The sequence below is a fragment of the Bactrocera neohumeralis genome, chromosome 6 (assembly GCF_024586455.1).
Source record: "Bactrocera neohumeralis isolate Rockhampton chromosome 6, APGP_CSIRO_Bneo_wtdbg2-racon-allhic-juicebox.fasta_v2, whole genome shotgun sequence".
Classification (NCBI taxonomy): domain Eukaryota; kingdom Metazoa; phylum Arthropoda; class Insecta; order Diptera; family Tephritidae; genus Bactrocera; species Bactrocera neohumeralis.
Window position 1 is genome coordinate 32,166,571 of NC_065923.1, and position 19,375 is coordinate 32,185,945.

At 40.2% G+C, this 19,375-nt stretch overlaps 3 protein-coding genes across 11 annotated transcripts in view; all 3 read left to right on the plus strand.

The window, feature by feature from the left end:
- Window positions 1-19,375, plus strand: part of LOC126761350 (transcription initiation factor TFIID subunit 4) — a 239,487-nt gene that overhangs the window by 195,327 nt on the left and 24,785 nt on the right. The window lies entirely within an intron of this gene.
- Window positions 1-19,375, plus strand: part of LOC126761353 (sensory neuron membrane protein 2) — a 70,565-nt gene that overhangs the window by 40,574 nt on the left and 10,616 nt on the right. The gene's annotated exons all lie outside the window — the stretch shown is intronic.
- Window positions 6,651-12,702, plus strand: LOC126761348 (uncharacterized). Of its 3 annotated transcripts, none has more exons than XM_050477419.1 (2): window positions 6,651-9,610; window positions 10,346-12,702. In XM_050477419.1, the coding sequence occupies exons 1-2, from the start codon at window positions 6,919-6,921 to the stop codon at window positions 12,199-12,201; spliced, it is 4,548 nt and encodes a 1,515-aa protein (XP_050333376.1). In that variant the 5' UTR covers window positions 6,651-6,918; the 3' UTR covers window positions 12,202-12,702. The 3 variants fall into 3 exon arrangements, with proteins under 3 accessions (XP_050333376.1, XP_050333377.1, XP_050333375.1); XM_050477420.1 differs by having other exon boundaries at window positions 10,349-12,702; XM_050477418.1 differs by having other exon boundaries at window positions 6,651-12,702.

The following is a 19,375-nucleotide window of genomic DNA, read 5'->3' on the forward strand; positions in this document are numbered from 1 at the left end:
GGGTGGCCGGACCCAGAGTACGGCAGAGGTTTTAGATGGGCCTCGTACTGAAAGGTGGAAAATTGGGTATTTTCAATTTGGCCAAAGCTGATGTGTGTGGCAGGCACTCATTGGTTCTTCCAGTTGTACTTTGCACACACTTACACTTTGGGGCGCTGATCAACGCATTGGCTGATCTATGTCTAGCAATAGAAAACACCGTGGATGACATTAATCACACACATTGGATGTTGTTCATTCAACCCAAATTCTCTGGTGATATTTATGAGCACTATATGCAGAATGAGCGCCGCTCGTCGAACACTCTCGAGTTCTCTTGCGAGTGTGATATTTACTAGAGTACTACATTACACAAGGACTCCATGAAACATATTGGGCTTGACTATGGTGTCGTAGAGCCAAAGCACTACTTTCGGTAAAAGACCCTACCGTTTGCCAATGGCTCCTATGCAGCAACGTAAGGCAATAAATATCTTATTTGCTCCCTCCTCGATGTTAAGATTCCATTAAAGCTTCCCATCTAAGACGAACCATAATTACCTCACTGTTTTCTCAGGTTGTAGGCGAATGCTTCCCTCCCGTGGCAGATTTCTGAAAATTTTCTATTTCAAATGTTGGCCGCGTTTCAGATGGTTCACCCATTGTCTCCAATTTTCGATTACTCGAGCATTTCGAGTGGTAACTGACGAATGACACGAGTGATGTTTTGCTACAAAGCCTGCATCGAAGCGGGATTGTACGCAAATACTTTAGACTTTACATATCCCCTCTAAAAAAAAGTCAAACGTTGTGTTACATGATCTTGGTGGACAATCGACCGACCCAAAACCTGAAATGTTCGCTATAAATCCATTGATGATTCCACTGGCCCACAAACCACACCAAACCATTTTGTCTTTTTCTGAATGAAAAGACAGCTCTTTAATCTCTTCTGGTTTCTCTTCGCCCCAAATGCGACAATCTTGTTTGTTTAAATACTCATTGAGCCAGAAATGATTTTTATTGCTGAGCAAAAAAAAAAATGTCGAAATATCGGATTTTCTTTGAATACTTCAAGAGCCCATAGAGCGAAGCGATGTCGCAAGGGAAGATCAAGCGGCTTGAGCACAAGTTGTATTTTCTACGCTTTCCTTGGCATTTCCTTGCAGAACGTGAATTTTCGTAAAAAAGTTAAATGATTTGTAAACGCTGTTTAGGCGTAAGTCTTTCCACGATGAAATACCAAACAATACTGAACAAAAATAACAGACAGTTTGATACGACTCAGACGTGATCTGTCAAAAAAAGCTATTAAAAAAGTATTTCTACATCGCAAGTTGACTTTCTATGACCGATTATTGTATTCACTTTTAAAATTTCGAAATTTCTGAATCGAAAACTTTGCACAAACAATTATTTTTCAAGCACGACTTTCAGTTAAGATACATACTTTTCGAACAGCATGTAAATATTTAACACTAATTTGTAATTCTAATTAATTGATTTGTGTTCAAACCGTCGCGTGCACATAATCCCACAGGAAAGACTCAATCACAATTGGTGAACCCATCTGGAGCCAAATTATCACTAATTTGAATTTCAATAGATTTTTTCCAATTCTTGCTTTCTCACTTTTACATGCGAACTTACAAAAAATCACACACACGTCAAACGCTCAAAACTAGCCACAAAAAGCGGTTGGAGTGTTTGTTTTGTTTTATTATTATTATCGAGACAGTTGACCTACCCTGCATTGGCATTGAACTATTCATGGCTAACCAGTGCAAATTATTGTCTTGGCATGGAAATTTTAATAAGTCAACACGCCTTTTTCGGTGCTCCCCCCCACACTGTGCGAAGTGATGGACGGTAATAAAATTTGCAAGCCAAATTATCGAACATCTGTATATAACATATGCACATATGTAAGCCCGCTGGCGTCACTAACTGTGCAGAAAGGTGCTCATCAGCGCTTAAATGGGCGCATAATTTAACCAAACCGCCATTAACGCCCTGCTGGCGCAAGCTATGGATGAAAGGGCGTTATCGGCAATTATGCAGCCACAACGATCAATTTGCTATCGATTTGTAGCTATCGAACGCCCCTTAGTCTACAAAAAAAAAACTTGTTGGCAATAAATTATACACATGTGTTTACAATCGCAAAATAATGAGGCGCATTTTAGCCGCAATAGCTCAGTAAATAAGCGAGATGCGCTAGTCGCCTGTGCAGTAATAAGAAAAATTACTTAATGCCTTAGTGCGAATAATCAGCTAATAGACTCGTATTAATCACTAATTCTCATAATTTGTGCGGAAATAAAATGCCATTTTTGTTACACAAACAACTAATCATGACAGCTAACGGAAGGGGATGGAGAACTCAGCGGGGGCGCAGAGGCAACACACAGTGACAATAAGCGCGCCGTTACTTAAGGAATTCATATCAACTTAAGTGTGTGCTTAAGAAGACACTTGGAATTAGACTGTTGTTAGTGAAGAGCAACCAAATAAGAGTGTAATTGTTTGAGCTATTCAAAGGCTACAAGAGCCAACATTGAACCCACACAGCTGACAAACAGACGCGGGCACACACACATACCTGAGTGAGCTTGAGTACTGCGTTAGCAATAATGACGTCGCCGACACTCGTGCTGCTCTTCAGAGACTGATTGGCATCGTCGGCCACCCAGCGATTGGCTAATCCTCCAACAACTAAAGCCACAAATACCCTCACCCGTTAAACACACATATGCACATATACACGTACCTACATACACCTCAATTATAACTGTTAGTTGCCGAAGACAGCAAAACAAATTAACGGCTAACAACTAGCAATTCTTCTTAGCGCGCCAGCAGCTTACTGCTGTGAGCTGTCATAAGTTATGAATCAATTTATTTGCATAGGCACACACATACACAAACATATTCACATGTACATGTATGTATGTATGTAATACAAATAGCCATATTCATTTGAAAAATTCACCGCCGAAGCGCTGAGCATCGATTTTTCGCTTTCGATTCAGCATGCCTCGATTCGAAGGCGTTAATAGACGCGACAGTTGCGCAAACTGGTTATTTGGCTAGTCTGCAATTTAAGACATTAGTTATTAGCGGTTATTAGTATTAATAAGATTCTTAAAATAAATATGAAAGAAAGGCTTACGGGACCACTCGAAAGTAGAAAGAATACGACACGAGTTTGTATACGGAATTTCTACATAATATCCAACGTCATTTATGTGATTACGTTGTCACGGTATTCTGTGATTTATTGCTCTCCGATTTTCAGATTTGCACCAAGATTTATAATTATTTAAATTAACTTTCATGATTTATGCATATGGTATTCAAATAATAAAATTCCTTCCAGATGTTTCATAGCTGCTCTCCGATATCAGACAAATTGTTTTAGAAAAACTAATAATTACTTACAGTTTCTCATTTCTCTGACTCACAATGTCATCACAAACCCTCAGAGCTCTATAGAAGATTTACATTGATATCTTGTTCTGCTCACGCGGCATTTTATCTCCCTCTCTATACATTCTATATAAGATACATTCTATATAAGTCTCAACTTCTGAACTGTACTATTAAGATCTTGTTTTATATTTACTTCCGAACTTTTAAGAACACTTTTTTGAAACCTTGAATATGAATTCCATTTCGATTACCTTACGTATTATAAACAATACGGAGGTTATTTGCGGTCACCATTAGCTTACTAAGATCCTGAGGATTGGGTGTGCTTATTTACTTCAGAGTAATTAGAAGTATTCATGGAATAGAATCAATGACTTCAGCGGACTTTTTTCTGGACCCTACAGCCCAGATGTGGCTCCCGCGGACTTTTTTATTTGCCTGGCCTGAAAACACCGATGAAAGGCAAGCAGCATGCACCTCAGCTCTATAGGCTATTCCGGAGAATACCTTCCGTAACGCCTTCAATGATTGGAAATCGCTCTGGCAGCGCTGCATCGACGCAGAAGGAGCTTATTTTGCAAGTTTTTAAAGAATTGAAACAAACTCCAATCTCAATCTAAATTTCTAGTTCTTGTAGTTTTGTTGGTACCCACAACCCTTACTTAAGCTGACAAGGTCGGCTATTTTGAATGCTTAGTTAATTTTTGACAGCTGTTTTGCTTAACCAATTTTCGGCTTCGATTTATGTGGCAAAAGTCCTGACTTTCGACCAAAACCAGCCTCGCGTTGACATAGTTCAGAAAACGTTGGACTCAGTACGTGACGACACAGAGGGTCATAACTTGTGGCGAATTATGGGTTTATGGTAATGACATGAAAATCAAAGCTCAGTCTTCCCAATGAGAACTGCCGCATGAGCCAAGATCGAAAAAATAGCGCCAAGTTAGGTCGACTGTGAAGATTTTGCTAACAGTTTTATTCGATAGCAAAGACGTCATGTATCTTGAGTTCTTGTCAACGGATCGTACGGTTAATAAAGCATATTACATACAAGTTATGCATTTTCGTGAAGCCGTGAACTCCGTGAACAAAAATTGGCTTTTTATCATAATAACGCTCCAGCTTCGTTGCTTGGGCGCGAATATTTGGTTAAAAACAACATATGACTTGCGCCGAACCACCGTATTTCCCAAATCTGTTGCCCGGGAACTTATTTCTTCCCAAAACTGAAGAGGCTCATGAAAGGACGACGCTATATGCTGGCCTTCAGCGAATGTTGTGTTATTTCTAGAATCGACTGAAAACAGGTTCCACGAAGCGACAATTTCAGTTTGGGGAACAAGACAAAATCACACCTAGTCAAATCTGGCGACTACGGTGGTTGATCGATGGTATTCATTGCATTTTTGACTTTAAATTCGGTCACAATCATGGCTCGATGCGATGGTGCATTATCATCGTGTAAAATCGATGAATTGTTCTTCTCTTATTTTTTGCTGTTTTCGATGGATGTTCTCACGCAAACACTTCAATACGGCCAAATAGAACTACTTATTTATCACGAATATCGAAAAACCAATGAGCCTCACCTTGATTTGTGGGCGGGTTTGACGTGGATTTTTTGGTTTTGGCTCGTTTCTTTCCCTCCATTCCGATGATTTTTGACTTGTTTGCATATCAAACTCATAAACTCATGTCTTATTGTCGAATTTGCACGATCCAGCATGTCCAAAGAGGCCTGTTTACGGAACTCTTTTTGAAAAACATTCAGCTTTATCGGGACGAGTCGAGCAAGAAAGCATTGCATACCCGAAATATCCTCAAACCACATTCGCGCGGTCTCGCGATATGTGGAGCAAGAGATCATCTAACACTTTCATCAGTTGAAGAGATCGAAGGTCGTCTGGAACGAGCCATGGGTAGGGAGTATCTTACAATTATTACGAAAATTTAACTATTCATAATTGTCTTATATCATTCTTGAGTATGGCCGCTACCACAAAAAAGTGGATTATTAATCGGAAGGAGCAGTATCTAAAAATGAGTGAATCCGTCTTTCTTAAAGAATCTTAATAAAGTTATATAGTCGTTGTCTTCAAAGCTGTTAAGTTATGTTTTCAAATATATTTTCTAATTGATTTTAAAAACTTAGAACTTCATAATTAAGTCAACCAAATTAAGTATGCTTCGAAGGTTATGTTACTTAGCGAGTGCTACCAACACGTTGGCGTAGGTAGGTTGGTCTGTTCGAATCACTAATCTCGAATCACTAATCTCTAATTCGATTAGCCATATTATTTAAGTGAAGAAAACTGTTATGATCGGATATCACTTCAAAGTGTGTGTTGATGTTTTCATAAAATATGGTGTTCATCAACTTCAGAAACTAAGTCAAAATTAAATTGACAATTTTTAGACATAAAGACCTCTGTAAGGGTTCCCATTAATAGAAAAAGTTAAAATATATTTCATCTGCAAATAAATGGCATTCTGTTGATGTCAACTGTATTAGTTTTCGCTCAGGCAGTATCATCTGTTAAGTATATTCGGAGAACACTGTCCCAAAGTCAATGATCGTTAAGTCAGGTAATACCCAAGTTATGTTTGTGCAAACCAAATGCGTACAAAATGCGAGCGTTTGCAAAGCTAATGATCGCTTAACACCAGTTTTAGTGAATAATTAATTATATCATTGACATACTTTGATAAAAAGAAAATAATAAATATAACTGTAACTATAAGATATTTACATTAGAAAAGGCTTATTGCTGTAGCAAATCGCCTAATGTGGTCGACTTCCCTTTGGCGCTTATCAAAGTTTTAGAGAAAATCGAATAAAAAAGAACAAGCAAATATTATGCACGACGAATAAATCAATGACCACAGCGACACAACAACACGACAATCCCGCAAGATATCAAACTGATAAAGCAAATCCGACGCTTAGGCAGAGAGTACATTTGTACGATTGGCCGTTTAACCAGTTTTTTTTCTAGCAAACGTTTGTGTTTATATGCGCATTGGTGCGCATCTCCACCAATATTGTGCCACTGATTGACTGACTGCCTAATTGACCGCCGCCCGCCCGTCAGAGTAACTGGCACTCTGCGCTCAGAGTCGGCGGCTGAATTATAAGTAATCTGTGTGTATGTGTGTGCATGAAGGTGGCGGGATGCGCAATCCGAGCTGGACATATAAATGCGAAGCATCGCTCAAATCAGTCTTCAACGGCACGCGAACGTGAGAACAAGCTAAGTCGAAGAAAGAGCTGTACGCATTCATAGAAATTAAGAAGCTTGGCAGCGACTTAAAATCAGCTAATAAACAATAGCAAATTATTGTAAATTAATTCAGTTCTAACCTTCGCAAAGTGTGATTATTAAATCAGCTTATAAATCAGTAAACACTGTGTGCGCCCGGAAGGGATATAATACGCGTACGCACGCTTGTACGTGCCGCGTTACGTGAGCACTTAAAAACGAAGTAAACGCACACGAAGTTTCGAAAATGTCAACGCGTTCGACGCGAGCTCTGCGTGTACGCAATGACGCGCCTTGCGTTTTCACGCTTGTCGCGCGCGTTTTTTGCATGCTGGTCGCTTTCAGCGGTAGCGTCAATGCCAAGGTGTACGATCGTTGCGAGTTGGCGCAAGTGTTGCACAATCGGCATCGACTCGATTTGCATGAGGTCGCGACGTGGACTTGCATAGCGCAGCATTCGAGCGATTTCAATACGGAGGCTTACGCGGGTGGGCTGGCTGGCGGTTCACACGGTCTCTTCCAGATAAGCGATGTGTTTTGGTGTTCGCCACCAGGCAAAGGATTCGCCTGTAATTTACCTTGTGAACGTTTAAGGGACGCCGATTTGACGGATGACTTACGCTGCTTGCGTATTATCTACGACGAGCACCAACGGCTTTCCGGTGACGGTTATAATGCATGGAATGCTTATCAGCAGTTTTGTCGTCATGGTGTCGAGAGTTATGTCGCAGACTGTTTTCCAAATCAACGCATAGCGCCTGTGGCTCAACAGACATTCACGCACACCGCTTTTGCCAGCGCGCCAGCGCCGTATTATACATCCAACGACTTGGCGGTGCACACGAACTCCATAAATAACGGTTATTCCACGCATAAACGCGGCAAGATCTACGATCGCTGTGAGCTGGCGCAGGAGCTGTACTACAAGCACAAAATGCCGATGGAACAGATACCCACCTGGGTTTGTATTGCACAACATGAGTCCAACTTCGATACCTCGGCTGTGGGACGTCTAAATGCTGACGGTAGCGCCGATCATGGACTCTTTCAAATCAGCGATCTCTACTGGTGTTCGCATGATCGTTATAGTGGCGGCAAGGCTTGCGGCCTGCAATGTACGAAGCTGCTGGACAACGATATCAGCGACGATGTGCGTTGCATCAAGCGCATTCATGGTGAACACACGCGCATTTCAGGTGACGGTTTCACCGCTTGGTCCGTCTACAATCGCGACTGTCGCAACCAGCAGTACTCATTTATATCCGCTTGCTTCCAAGAACCACCGTTACAACACGCAGCTAAAACACACGTTCAAACTGCACCCTCCCACACATTCCCCTCCTTCCAGGCGCATCCCGCATTCCCGCAGACATCCCTACAGCCGCAATTCCAGTCAAATCCCTTCCTTCAACACATTGGCGTTCCCCAGGAATCCAAACAAACACTACAAAAACACCACCAACACAAATACACATCCCCCAAAATTGTAACACAGACACACAATCCACAAACACACAAGGGTAAAGTTTATAAACGTTGTGAATTAGCTCAAGAATTGTATTTTAAACACAAATTTCCAATGCAGGATATAGCTACGTGGGTGTGTATCGCCCAACATGAGTCCAACTACGATACAGCAGCGGTTGGACGGCTCAACGGCGACGGCAGCGCGGATCATGGACTCTTTCAAATCAGCGATCTCTACTGGTGTGCACACGACAGTTTTGGCGGCAAGGCGTGTAACATACCGTGCGCGAAATTACTCGATTCCGACATTACCGATGACGTACGCTGCATACGTATCATACACGAAGAGCACACACGCATTTCGGGCGACGGGTTTACAGCGTGGACGGTTTATAATCACCACTGTCGCGACCAGCAGATCGAACAAGTGTCGGCGTGTTTCGATACCAACGAGATAAGTAAGACACAGGTAATTGGCGGCAGTAGCAACAATAATTACCACAATGTAATAGCAACCACAACAACAGCGCTGGCGTTGCCGGCGGCGAAGGGTAAGGTCTACAAGGAATGTGAGTTGGCGCAGGAACTCTACTACAAGCACAAAATGCCGATGGAACAGATACCCACCTGGGTTTGTATTGCTAAACATGAATCCAGTTTCAACACCGCCGCTGTGGGGCGTCTAAATGCCGATGGTAGCGAAGATCACGGACTCTTTCAAATCAGCGATCTCTATTGGTGCACGCATGATGAATACGGCGGTAAGGCGTGCAACATACCGTGCCACAAACTGCTCGACTCGGACATCAGCGATGATGTGCGTTGTATTAAAACCATATATGCCGAACACACACGTATTTCCGGCGACGGGTTTACAGCGTGGACGGTTTATAATCGAAATTGTCGCAATCAACGTTTGGAACGCGTGGCCAGTTGCTTTCCGGAGGAGGACTTGCACAAGTCACAGCATACACAACCTGCAGTGGAGATCAATACTGTCGCGCATGATGAAACCGGTGTCGCTGTTGGTAAGGGTAAAATCTATCAGAAATGTGAGCTGGCGCAAGAGTTGTACTTCAAGCACAAGATGCCGATGAAGGACGTGCCGACGTGGGTTTGTATCGCACAGCATGAATCTAGCTTCAACACTGCCGCTGTAGGACGTCTGAATGCCGACGGCAGCGCTGATCATGGACTCTTCCAGATTAGTGATCTCTATTGGTGTTCACATGAAGACGCCAACGGCAAAGCTTGCCACATTTCATGCAACAAGCTGCTGGACAATGATATCACAGATGACGTGCGTTGCGTGAAAACGATTTACGAAGAGCATACGCGTCTCAGCGGTGATGGCTTTACGGCGTGGACTGTTTATAATCGCAACTGCCGCAATCAGCAATTGGAACGGATAAGCGCGTGTTTCGACAGCAAACTGTTGCAGCAGGCGCAACAAGCCAACGAAATTCCGCAACGTGAGCCAACTACTTATCTTACACAATCCTCTAATATTAACCAAATAACCACTTTGCCGAATAAAATCAAACACAGAGATGAATTAAACCATCCATTTGTAAATAATCCCTTCCTTAATCAATTTAGTGCTGTGAAATTTGTGCCAACAACCATGAAACCTAAAACAACCGCGAAACCCATTTCACATTACGGCGTCACTAATGAAATTGTAGCTGCAAAAGCTGACTTTGTAAATAATCCATTCTTAAATCAATTCATACAAACACAACAAAAACCACACAGTGCCGCCAAAGTGCCACAAACTGTAACAAATACTAACTTTATTCCCGCTGTACCAACCACTGCCCCCTATGCTGCCAACCCCTTCCTAAGTAAATACCAGCCAACTGAAACTAAACAACAAACATTAACACCCACAATAATACAACATCCGCAAAAACAAAGTTATCACTCTAACCCATTTCTCTCCAAATATACCGGCCAGTCGGCAAGCTTCTCACTAACCGAAACAACAAATAAAAAACCATTCAATGCTGCCATACAAAGCGTACAGTTAACACTGCCAAAACCGCAAACCTCGCAACAACAAAATTTCCACTCAAACCCATTTTTAACACAATTCATCGAACAGCCTTCAAGCTTAACTGCCCATAAGCCCGTATCTGCAGTTAACCCACCGCGAAGCCAAATAGTCGCACAATATCAGAATAATCCTTTTCTTCAACAAATTTCAGCAGCCTCTCAAACTAGCGCTATTCAAGCAAGCTCACAAACCCAACAACAACACGTACGTCCGACGCCGAGCAGCACTGAAAAGACCAAGCTACATGTTTACCCCACAAAGCCCTATGTGAATAGTGAGGTGTTTCGTACAACACCAGTCAAAATATCTGCTTCCGCTACGGATCACAAGTCAAGCACCGAAACCAAAGTTTCCGCTACAGCAAAACCGATAACCACAACCACCCGAAAACCCCAAACTCAAACTACGAAACATTATTATACCACATTACTCACAACCACCACCACAAAGAGGCCCACAACAGTGGCAACCGTTATACGAAAACCCACAACAAATAATGCAGGAAGCGCGACTAAGCGACCGAGCACTACATGGAACTGGCAACAAGTACAGTCCGCGAAAGCCACAAGCACAACTGGACAACCAGTAACTCAGCGACCGTCAACTCAGCGACCAACATCTAGGCTAACGACAACTCGACAACCAATAATTCAGCGACCAACAACTCGGCAACCGACAACCAGGCAATCGACAACTCGACTACCGACAACTCGGCAAACGACGACCCAGCAACCGACAACTCGGCAACCGGCAACTCGACTACCGACAACGAAGGCAAAACCGCAAATAAGCACAACCCGTGCGCCACAAACTACGCCGAGATCAACCAAACTGTCCAATAACCAGAAGACGCCAATAAACAAAGGAAAAACACCGACATCATCGACGTGGACAACAACGAGAAAACCACAGACTACGAAGAATCCCGGATTGTACCAAGAAAAGAAGACTACTTGGAACGCATTCGCCACGGCAAATACGAAAAGACCGACTGTAACCACTAAAAACGTTGAAATCCAGAAACCGCTAACGACTACAACAACCAGAAGGCCAACAACCACACAGAACGCTGGACTTCGAAAACCCACAACTGCCGCAACAACAAGAAAACCAACTGCTAAACCAAGTACCACCAAAACTACCTCAAAGAATACTAACGACAAAACTGCCAACCTTAGAGTCACTACCACTACAACACGTAGACCCGGAACCAGCGCAAGAACGCCGGTAACACAAAAGACTACCGCTACTATAAAGACTACCACTACTAAGCGCCCAACTACAACAACGCAAAGAACAACTAAACGCGCAACACCTAATAGTAAAACTAGTTCTAATTACAGTACAACAAAAGTGCAACAACCACATTACGCCACAACCACGACTAGAAAACCGACGACAAGTGTCAGAACGCCGACAACGCGAAACACTTTCGCTGTCACAAAGCCACCAGCCAACGCTCAGCCGTCTAGGCGTCCAGCGACAGCAAGTCTAAATAATTTTAGTACCACAAAAGTGCCATATACGACTAAGCAAATTACAACAACAACGCCGTTTACCCAGTACACCAAACCAAGTACACAAAAACCAAAAGTCACCACAACAAAACCGACAGCATTGGCGAAAACTACCAGCACGACACGTGGAACTACGCGAAAACCCGCTCTATATGTCGCGAGCGCAACGAAACAAAAACCGAATGTCACGCGAAATCCAGTCCATACTACACCTACGAAAGCCTCACTAACCGTAACAACAGCCAAATACCGCGATGATCCGTTCAGCCACCCGTTCTTTGACAAATACAAGGAACAATTCAAAGTATTCGCCACGACAACGACACGAAAGCCCACGAGTGCCGTCAAACAGCATCCGGTGCAAGCACACTTCGGCGAGGAGAGCGAATACTATAAGCAATTCCGAGATCATGCAGCCGACAGCGCGAAGACCATTTATGCCTATGCCTTTGGACAAAATGGCACGCTGGCTGGACATTACGGTAGGTAGAACCTTTCGAATCAGGACAATTAGAAGTGAAGTTTGCCGCGAACATAATACTCAAGACTCTCAACGAAAATAATACTCAACTTATGGGATGCCTACATATAAAGTGGAATTTCAAAGTAGTCCTAAGCGCTTTATATACCATATATGTATGAACGAAAACTGCTTGTTAATTTGTGATGCTGTCAAAATGTGATTTTTTATATAACTGCACTTGCGAAGAGATGTGTACACATCGGGTGTAACAGTAAACGGTTGCATACATTTCCGTGACACCAGTTGCAATATTCAACAAATTGCATGTTTAGATAGTTTTTAAATATGTTTTTTTAACTGTTATGTTTTATATAAATATACATATATGTATATATCTAATTAATTATACTATGAATTTATATACTTTTCACATTGTGTACACGGAAAGTTTATTAAATAATTAATTTAAGTGATAAGCGTCGATATATTTGCACACACACACATATATACACATACGTAACTAGATAATACTACTAAATAAGAATAATAAATAAATAATTATTGCAAATGAAAGTGTCTTTAATTCTTATACCCAGGTTAGAGTATATTAAGTTTGCCAGGAAGTTTGTGACATTCAGAAGGAAACGTTAGAGGCCATATAAAATATATATTCTTCTTTTTTCTTGTTGTAAGCATCGCTTACACAGTTATAACCTCCTCTTCCTCTACTTTCCTCGGCGGGAACTCCGTCAATTAGTCTCAGAGCTGGAGTGTTTTCATCCATTTGGACGACATGACCTAGCCAGCCTAGCCGCTGTCTCTTAATTCGCAGAACTAGGTCAATGTTGTCGTATATCTCGTACAGCTCATCATTCCATCAGCTGTGGTATGCGCGAAGGATCATAAACCTTCGCAGAATCTTTCAGAGCTTACTCACGTCGAAGTCACTGGAGTGCAGTCTTCTGTCTTTCACAACATGATCGATCTGGTTGGTGGCTTTTCGATCCGGAGGCAGCCTAGTAGCTTGATGAATTTCCTATGCTAGAACTTAGCAGTATAGATTCCACATTTCGGGCCCCGGTGAAGTCGATCAGCCTCAACCCATTTGGGGATGTTTCATCATGAAGGCTGAAATTACCGACCGTTGTGCCAAAGATACTTTCTATACCCACACTGGCGTTAAAGTCGCTATGCACGATTTTGACATCATGGCGGAGGCAGCTCTTACAGCTAAAAGCGCTCATATAAGACATTTTTGGTCACAACGTCCTTCTCTTCCGTCGGGGCATCATCGTAGGTCAGCGATATGTTGCTGCGGATTGTGGCTAGACGTTCATCCATCGAGGTGTATGCCAGGACTCGGCGCCGGAATCTCTCTCTCACCCCGAGTCTAACACCGAATTTGCGCTTCTTTATATAGCCACAAAAACATAATGGTATCATTCCTTGTCCCGTATATTAGTCAGCCATATTAGTCTTATAACAACATGACTCGGTGTCATTGATAACATGGTAAGGCATATTCATACCTTAGCCTGTGTGAAAGCACGGATAATGAGAGATCAGAGTTAGCATCGCCACCCTGCTGTCAGATTGGATAGTCACTTCTCTAAAGGAGACTGCACTTCGGAGTTGTAAATCGATCGCTATTTTATTTGCAGCAACCTGGACTTGGAAAATACTGCAATTGTCCAGAAGTCTGAAGCTGAAGTGGATAGAGAGTTCCTGATAATAAACCGCTTAACCAACCTTCCCCTTATGCTTTGACCCATCCGTAATAGAACTCACTGACCCCTTGCACACCTTGGTTTCGCGACGCTCTAATCCAAAGGATCCGGTATATGCAGATACGCGTTAATTTAGAAACCCATATTCTCTATCTATCTGGTAGTATTCAAACTAATAAAAACGATTGTCAAATCATTTTTTTATGGCTATTATAACAAAGCTTTTACTGTCAATCATATTGAAGGAAGGAATGAAGCCAATTTGTGTTGGTCAATTGGTCATTAGTAGCTTATGGACATTATTCTCCATAAACATGAAAACAATAATTATATTGAATAAATGTACATGAAAACACATAAGCTCATTTTACTCTCAAGAAGGCCTCAATCTTTAAACAAAATTATTTTTCAGCTCCCTGCCATAACGCCAAATATTCCATGGAATAAAGAAATACTGAAATTTTTATATTTTCTATAAATTATTGCCATTTCTCACAGGGCACCAACTTATACCCTTAACAATTTACCAACACTTAAGCGCACACATATACATATATACATATATAGTATATATACAATGTTTACCAACAAACCGGTCAACAAGGTGTTGTTTACCCATTGATTAATGTCACCGACGCTTTGTCATTTAACATTTAACCTTGTCAGCGCGTTATAAATGGTTGTATTCACATAAAAAATAAATATGAATACCAAATAATAAAAATATGGATATAAAGAAACGAATTAGTTGAAACCAACAATTTGAGAAGAACACCAAATTTAATTTCATTTGAGTGGTTCACTTTTCAACTTTATCTAATCACTTATTAAGATTGGCAGCGAGATCTTAGCAACCGTCACTTAGATAAGAATCAGCTTGCGTGGAGTGCGCTCAACAGGCACGTGTTGATTATCTGAGCACTCTACATGTCAAGTTTACATTACAAATAACAGACAAGCATCGCTTAATTATCGGTTTGGGCGTACAATTTGATTGATCGATTAAGCGGGCGGCGATCGCCGATCTACGAGCTCGACACTGATGCACACCTGCCACTCCACGTTCTGTAAATCTATGATTCTGCACTTTTTCATCTTCTGCATAGATTGTTGACCGCAAGCACCAACTTGCTTTGCTATTTGTGCATATCGCTGTAATTAAAATCTCCGCTCAAGGTCATCACGCTGGCTGTCAAAAATCGCCAAAGCAACGTGTCTGAAATTTCACTTTCAAAAAGTTTCATTGCTTGCCATTTGTTGTTGCTTTTTAATAGTGTGCTTCTTTCGCACGCAAAGCGTTATAAATAAATACTTCAATTTGTATATGGACGTCAGCATATAAGGAAAAATAAATAAAGAAAAATATTAAAAAAATGGAAAAATAAAATTAGAAACAGAAACAGAAACAGAAATTGAAAGGTAAAGTGCAGAAATAACTAAAAGCAATAAATAAATAACTAAAAATAATAATAAAATCGTAGAAGGAAACGATTCTATTCAACTGGAGCACTTATGTTGAGACACTTAACATCTTCAAGCCATATGGCACAGTGCGCTCGTGAAATAAAAACTTTGAGATGTGCTTAAAGCCAGTCACTTTTAAGCTCAACAACTCGCGCTTAAAAAAATGTAGATAAAATAAAACAAAATATATAGAATATCAAGCTAAATTTATATGCCATGAATTTACTATTCTTCAGCCGTCCATCTGGTATTAATTCACACACACACACACACACTGAAGTGCGCTCTCAAGCACACACACCAAGCAGCTGCGCAGCTGCTTCTTCACGCTGTGTGTGTTTCTTTGGAACAAAGCGTGCTGCGCGCTCTCAAACAATAGCCAGCAATATTATGCAAATATTTTGAATGCCATTTTTTACTTTTATTCATTTCATATTTTATTTAATTTATATTCTTTCCTTCTTAGTATATACCCTAAAACCGGAAAGAAGCTATTAACACGACTTAATACAAAGTAAAATTGATTATTTCCAGCATTAACGTAACGAGTTCAGTTCTTTTACATTTTAATTTATAAATACTTGGAATTTTACGATTTTACGCATGCTCTCATTTACATATGAATATATGTACATATGTATAAATATGTATGTATGAGTGTGCATATAAATGTTTAATTTCCATAATTTTATAGTTTTGTATTTTTAATTTTGCCATAAGAAATTTGTCAAATAATTTTTTGCTAATGAAACGTTCAGGTTTGTTGTTGTTACTGTCCAATTAGTGTAAATAGCGTAAAGCAGACAATATTGACAATCTCATCAATTATATGATATAAATAGCGACGATTTGTAAAATGCAAACAGGTCAATGGCTTCATTTAAGTAAAATTATTCTTAATATAAAAATAAAATAGTAGTTCTTTACTAGTTTGTTCTTATTTAAAGTGACATTAACTTGTATACAGTGGCGTGCAAAATAATGTCAAAACTTTATTAACGATTGAGACTTAACTTGGGTGGCTTCTTAATATTGTATTACTACATATATTGCAACCCCTATGGCCCCTTCCGTCTATTTCGGTCTTGCAGGCTAGGTAAGGTTAGATGACTGATCTAGAGAGATCGCACATAGCTATATGTAGTTCTTTGTGAAGCCATAAAACAGAAAAACTCCTGTATTGAAATTTATAAATTAACAAAGCACTTAGTAGTCAATACAAATTTGCGCAGGCGTTTAATTTCCAGTCAGTTCAGTGGGATGTCTGAAGTTATGCGCTTCCAAATGTTTAAGTCTCGACCTCCCACCCACATGGGACAGTCAAGAAAGAAGTGTTGGGTTGTTTCCACCTCATTTTCTTCTATACAGCTTCTGCAGATAGCATCAGGTAAGATCCCCAATAGTGCAATGGCCTGTTAAAAGCCCCACAACTAGGCAAAGGCTAGCCTTACTGAGGGCTAGATCTCTTGCTATTGATGTTGGGCGAAAAGGCTTTTGCAACAGCATATGTACCAATGGTGGTTCAACCCAGCTCCGACCCGCTCCCAATCCACCAATAGCGGTTCTAGAGTACCTTTCCTTACTAGCTCATCAGCTTTACAATTTTCTGCGATTCCGCTGTGGCCTAGCACATATATCAGTCTTATCACAAAGACAATCGATTCTATTGATAGCGAGCAAGGAGTGCCTTGACCAACCCTGAACGCACTGTTAATGATCGCTGCTCTACAATCTGAGAAGATGGTCACTTCTCTGAAGAAGGCTGCACTCCGAAGCACCAAATATACTGCTACCTTAATGGCCGCAACCTCGACTTGGAAGTCACTGATTGCAGTTAGAAGTCAAGTCTGAAGCTAGAGTTGCTACTGACAATAAACTCCTCTACCAACCTTCCCGCAAGCTTTGACTGATCCGTAAAGCGGCGCACTGCCCCTCTCCTCCAACGGCTTCTTCCCACCAACGGTCTTGTAGGTAGCGTCTAAATTTGACTCCAACTTTTTCAATATCCAAATTTTTGGATGATGAGGTCCTGCCTCACCAACTCTATTTTCTTTGTGCGCGACAGTTAGAGCGGTTGTAAAAACGCAACTTTTGCCTTTCCGTCGTCTGCCTTGAGATTCTAGTTTTTTACAGATACCGTTTCATTTTTGTTGCTGGGGTTGATACGCATTTATTTGGTTTTGCCGATGTTAATATCAATGCCATATCAACAAAGGTTTGTGTTATTAAATATGTATCATCAGAACTTTCATTCTCAGCTTGTGTTAGAAAATAAATTTTCAAAACGACAACACCATTTTCTGGTGTCGTGCTTTATTCGTTCGTTACATAACTTTTCGTTGTAAGAGGCTAGGGCATGCCGTGTTGGTCAGTCGTATAGAAGTGTAGACTTAACAGTGGTGTGGAATATTTTTATTTTAGTACACTTTCCAGGCTTTTTATAGTAATCGAGCTTGCTTGGCCTTTTTTCAGAAATACTCTTCCCAAGTTTTTCTGCAATAAAGGAAATCCCAAAATATGCAGTTGTTTTTTGGAGTTTACGACGAGTGAACAATATATCGCTGAATTTAATCACACATACGCTCGTCGGGAAATGTCCATTTGGAGGTTATTACATCTATTTAGAGACGTTAATTGCTAGGTGGAAATTTATATCTCCCAGATATTTGATAAGGTCTGACAAACATAAAGATGTTACACTGAGTTTTGGAAATATAAAAGAAGACAGTTTATTTTTTTTTATCTTTCTTTCAATGATATTTTATAGAAAGAAAAAGCTGATAGGCCTGTTCGTAAAACCAGTAGAACATATTTACCTCAGAAAATATTAGGTTGCACCGGCTTGATAGGCTCACAGACGGCTTCCAACAAGGTAAGAAGTTGATTAAATTAGGCTTCTCTCATCTCGATCAGCTTGGTTTTTATAACTCATTCTTCCAAATTAGAAAAGTCATATATTTTTACAGCATTTACACTTAAACTCTGTATAAAGAAACGGTAGATTCTGAGATTGAATCCACACATATACTAAAACAGATTGGCAGAGGGTGAAAGTAAGAATGCCTTTTCCCCAGAAAAGGTTTTCTCAACAGAATTCAGTAAAATATACCGAAATATGGTGCTAAGCAGCTCCCATTTAACTCTTTGGGATCTTAAGGAATTGAAACTTGGACATACATATGTACATATCTACAAGACAGAAAAAATTTAAAGAATTCCTTCAAATCCGTCTAATATAGCTTGACTAGAAAGCATTAATTGTATTTTTCTACTCGTCAATGTGTCCACTATTTTTGATTTTAAATTTATTATTAGCTTAATTAACATTTTTATATAATTTCATTTGTTTGCGTCACATAAAAAAACTAAAAGAATTTCTCTGCAAGATTATTGACATTTCGCAGAGATTTGCAGGTTGCTAAGTTCTAACAAGTTTTCTGCTTAAAATTAGTGGCACACACTTTAGTTTTATCTGAAAACAAAAAACACTAAATTGCATATATTAGAGAAGCATAGAAACTGTGTTTGGCTTGTTAGCGCTTGTTTTATTCAGTATTTGACACGCGTTTAAATTAATTTCGAAATTTATGAATATTTATGAACTGTTATACAACGTGCCGTTTGATATGTGCCTGGAACAAGGAGGGGAGTATTGTGAAACATATAAAATTGGTAAAATCTATTTTCAGTTATGCAAAAACTATAAAATTAGAATCATATTAAAAACAACAAAAGAAGATTATTAAGAACAAAAATATAACCAATCTGGATATATGTAGTGGTGTTGACATTAGTTATTCATTAAAAAAAAACAAAATTTCGCACTGATAAAGTAGAGCAGTAAATTTCCTACAAAGTTATGAAGTCCCCGATTTGATATCGATTTTTTCATTGGATTACAAAATTCATTTTCCTTCAAATAATTAAAATCATAAGAGACCATTTTCACAAAATCTACAAATTTTCTGATTGTTAAGAAGTTTTTTCCTTGAGTTATAAAATTCTTAAGA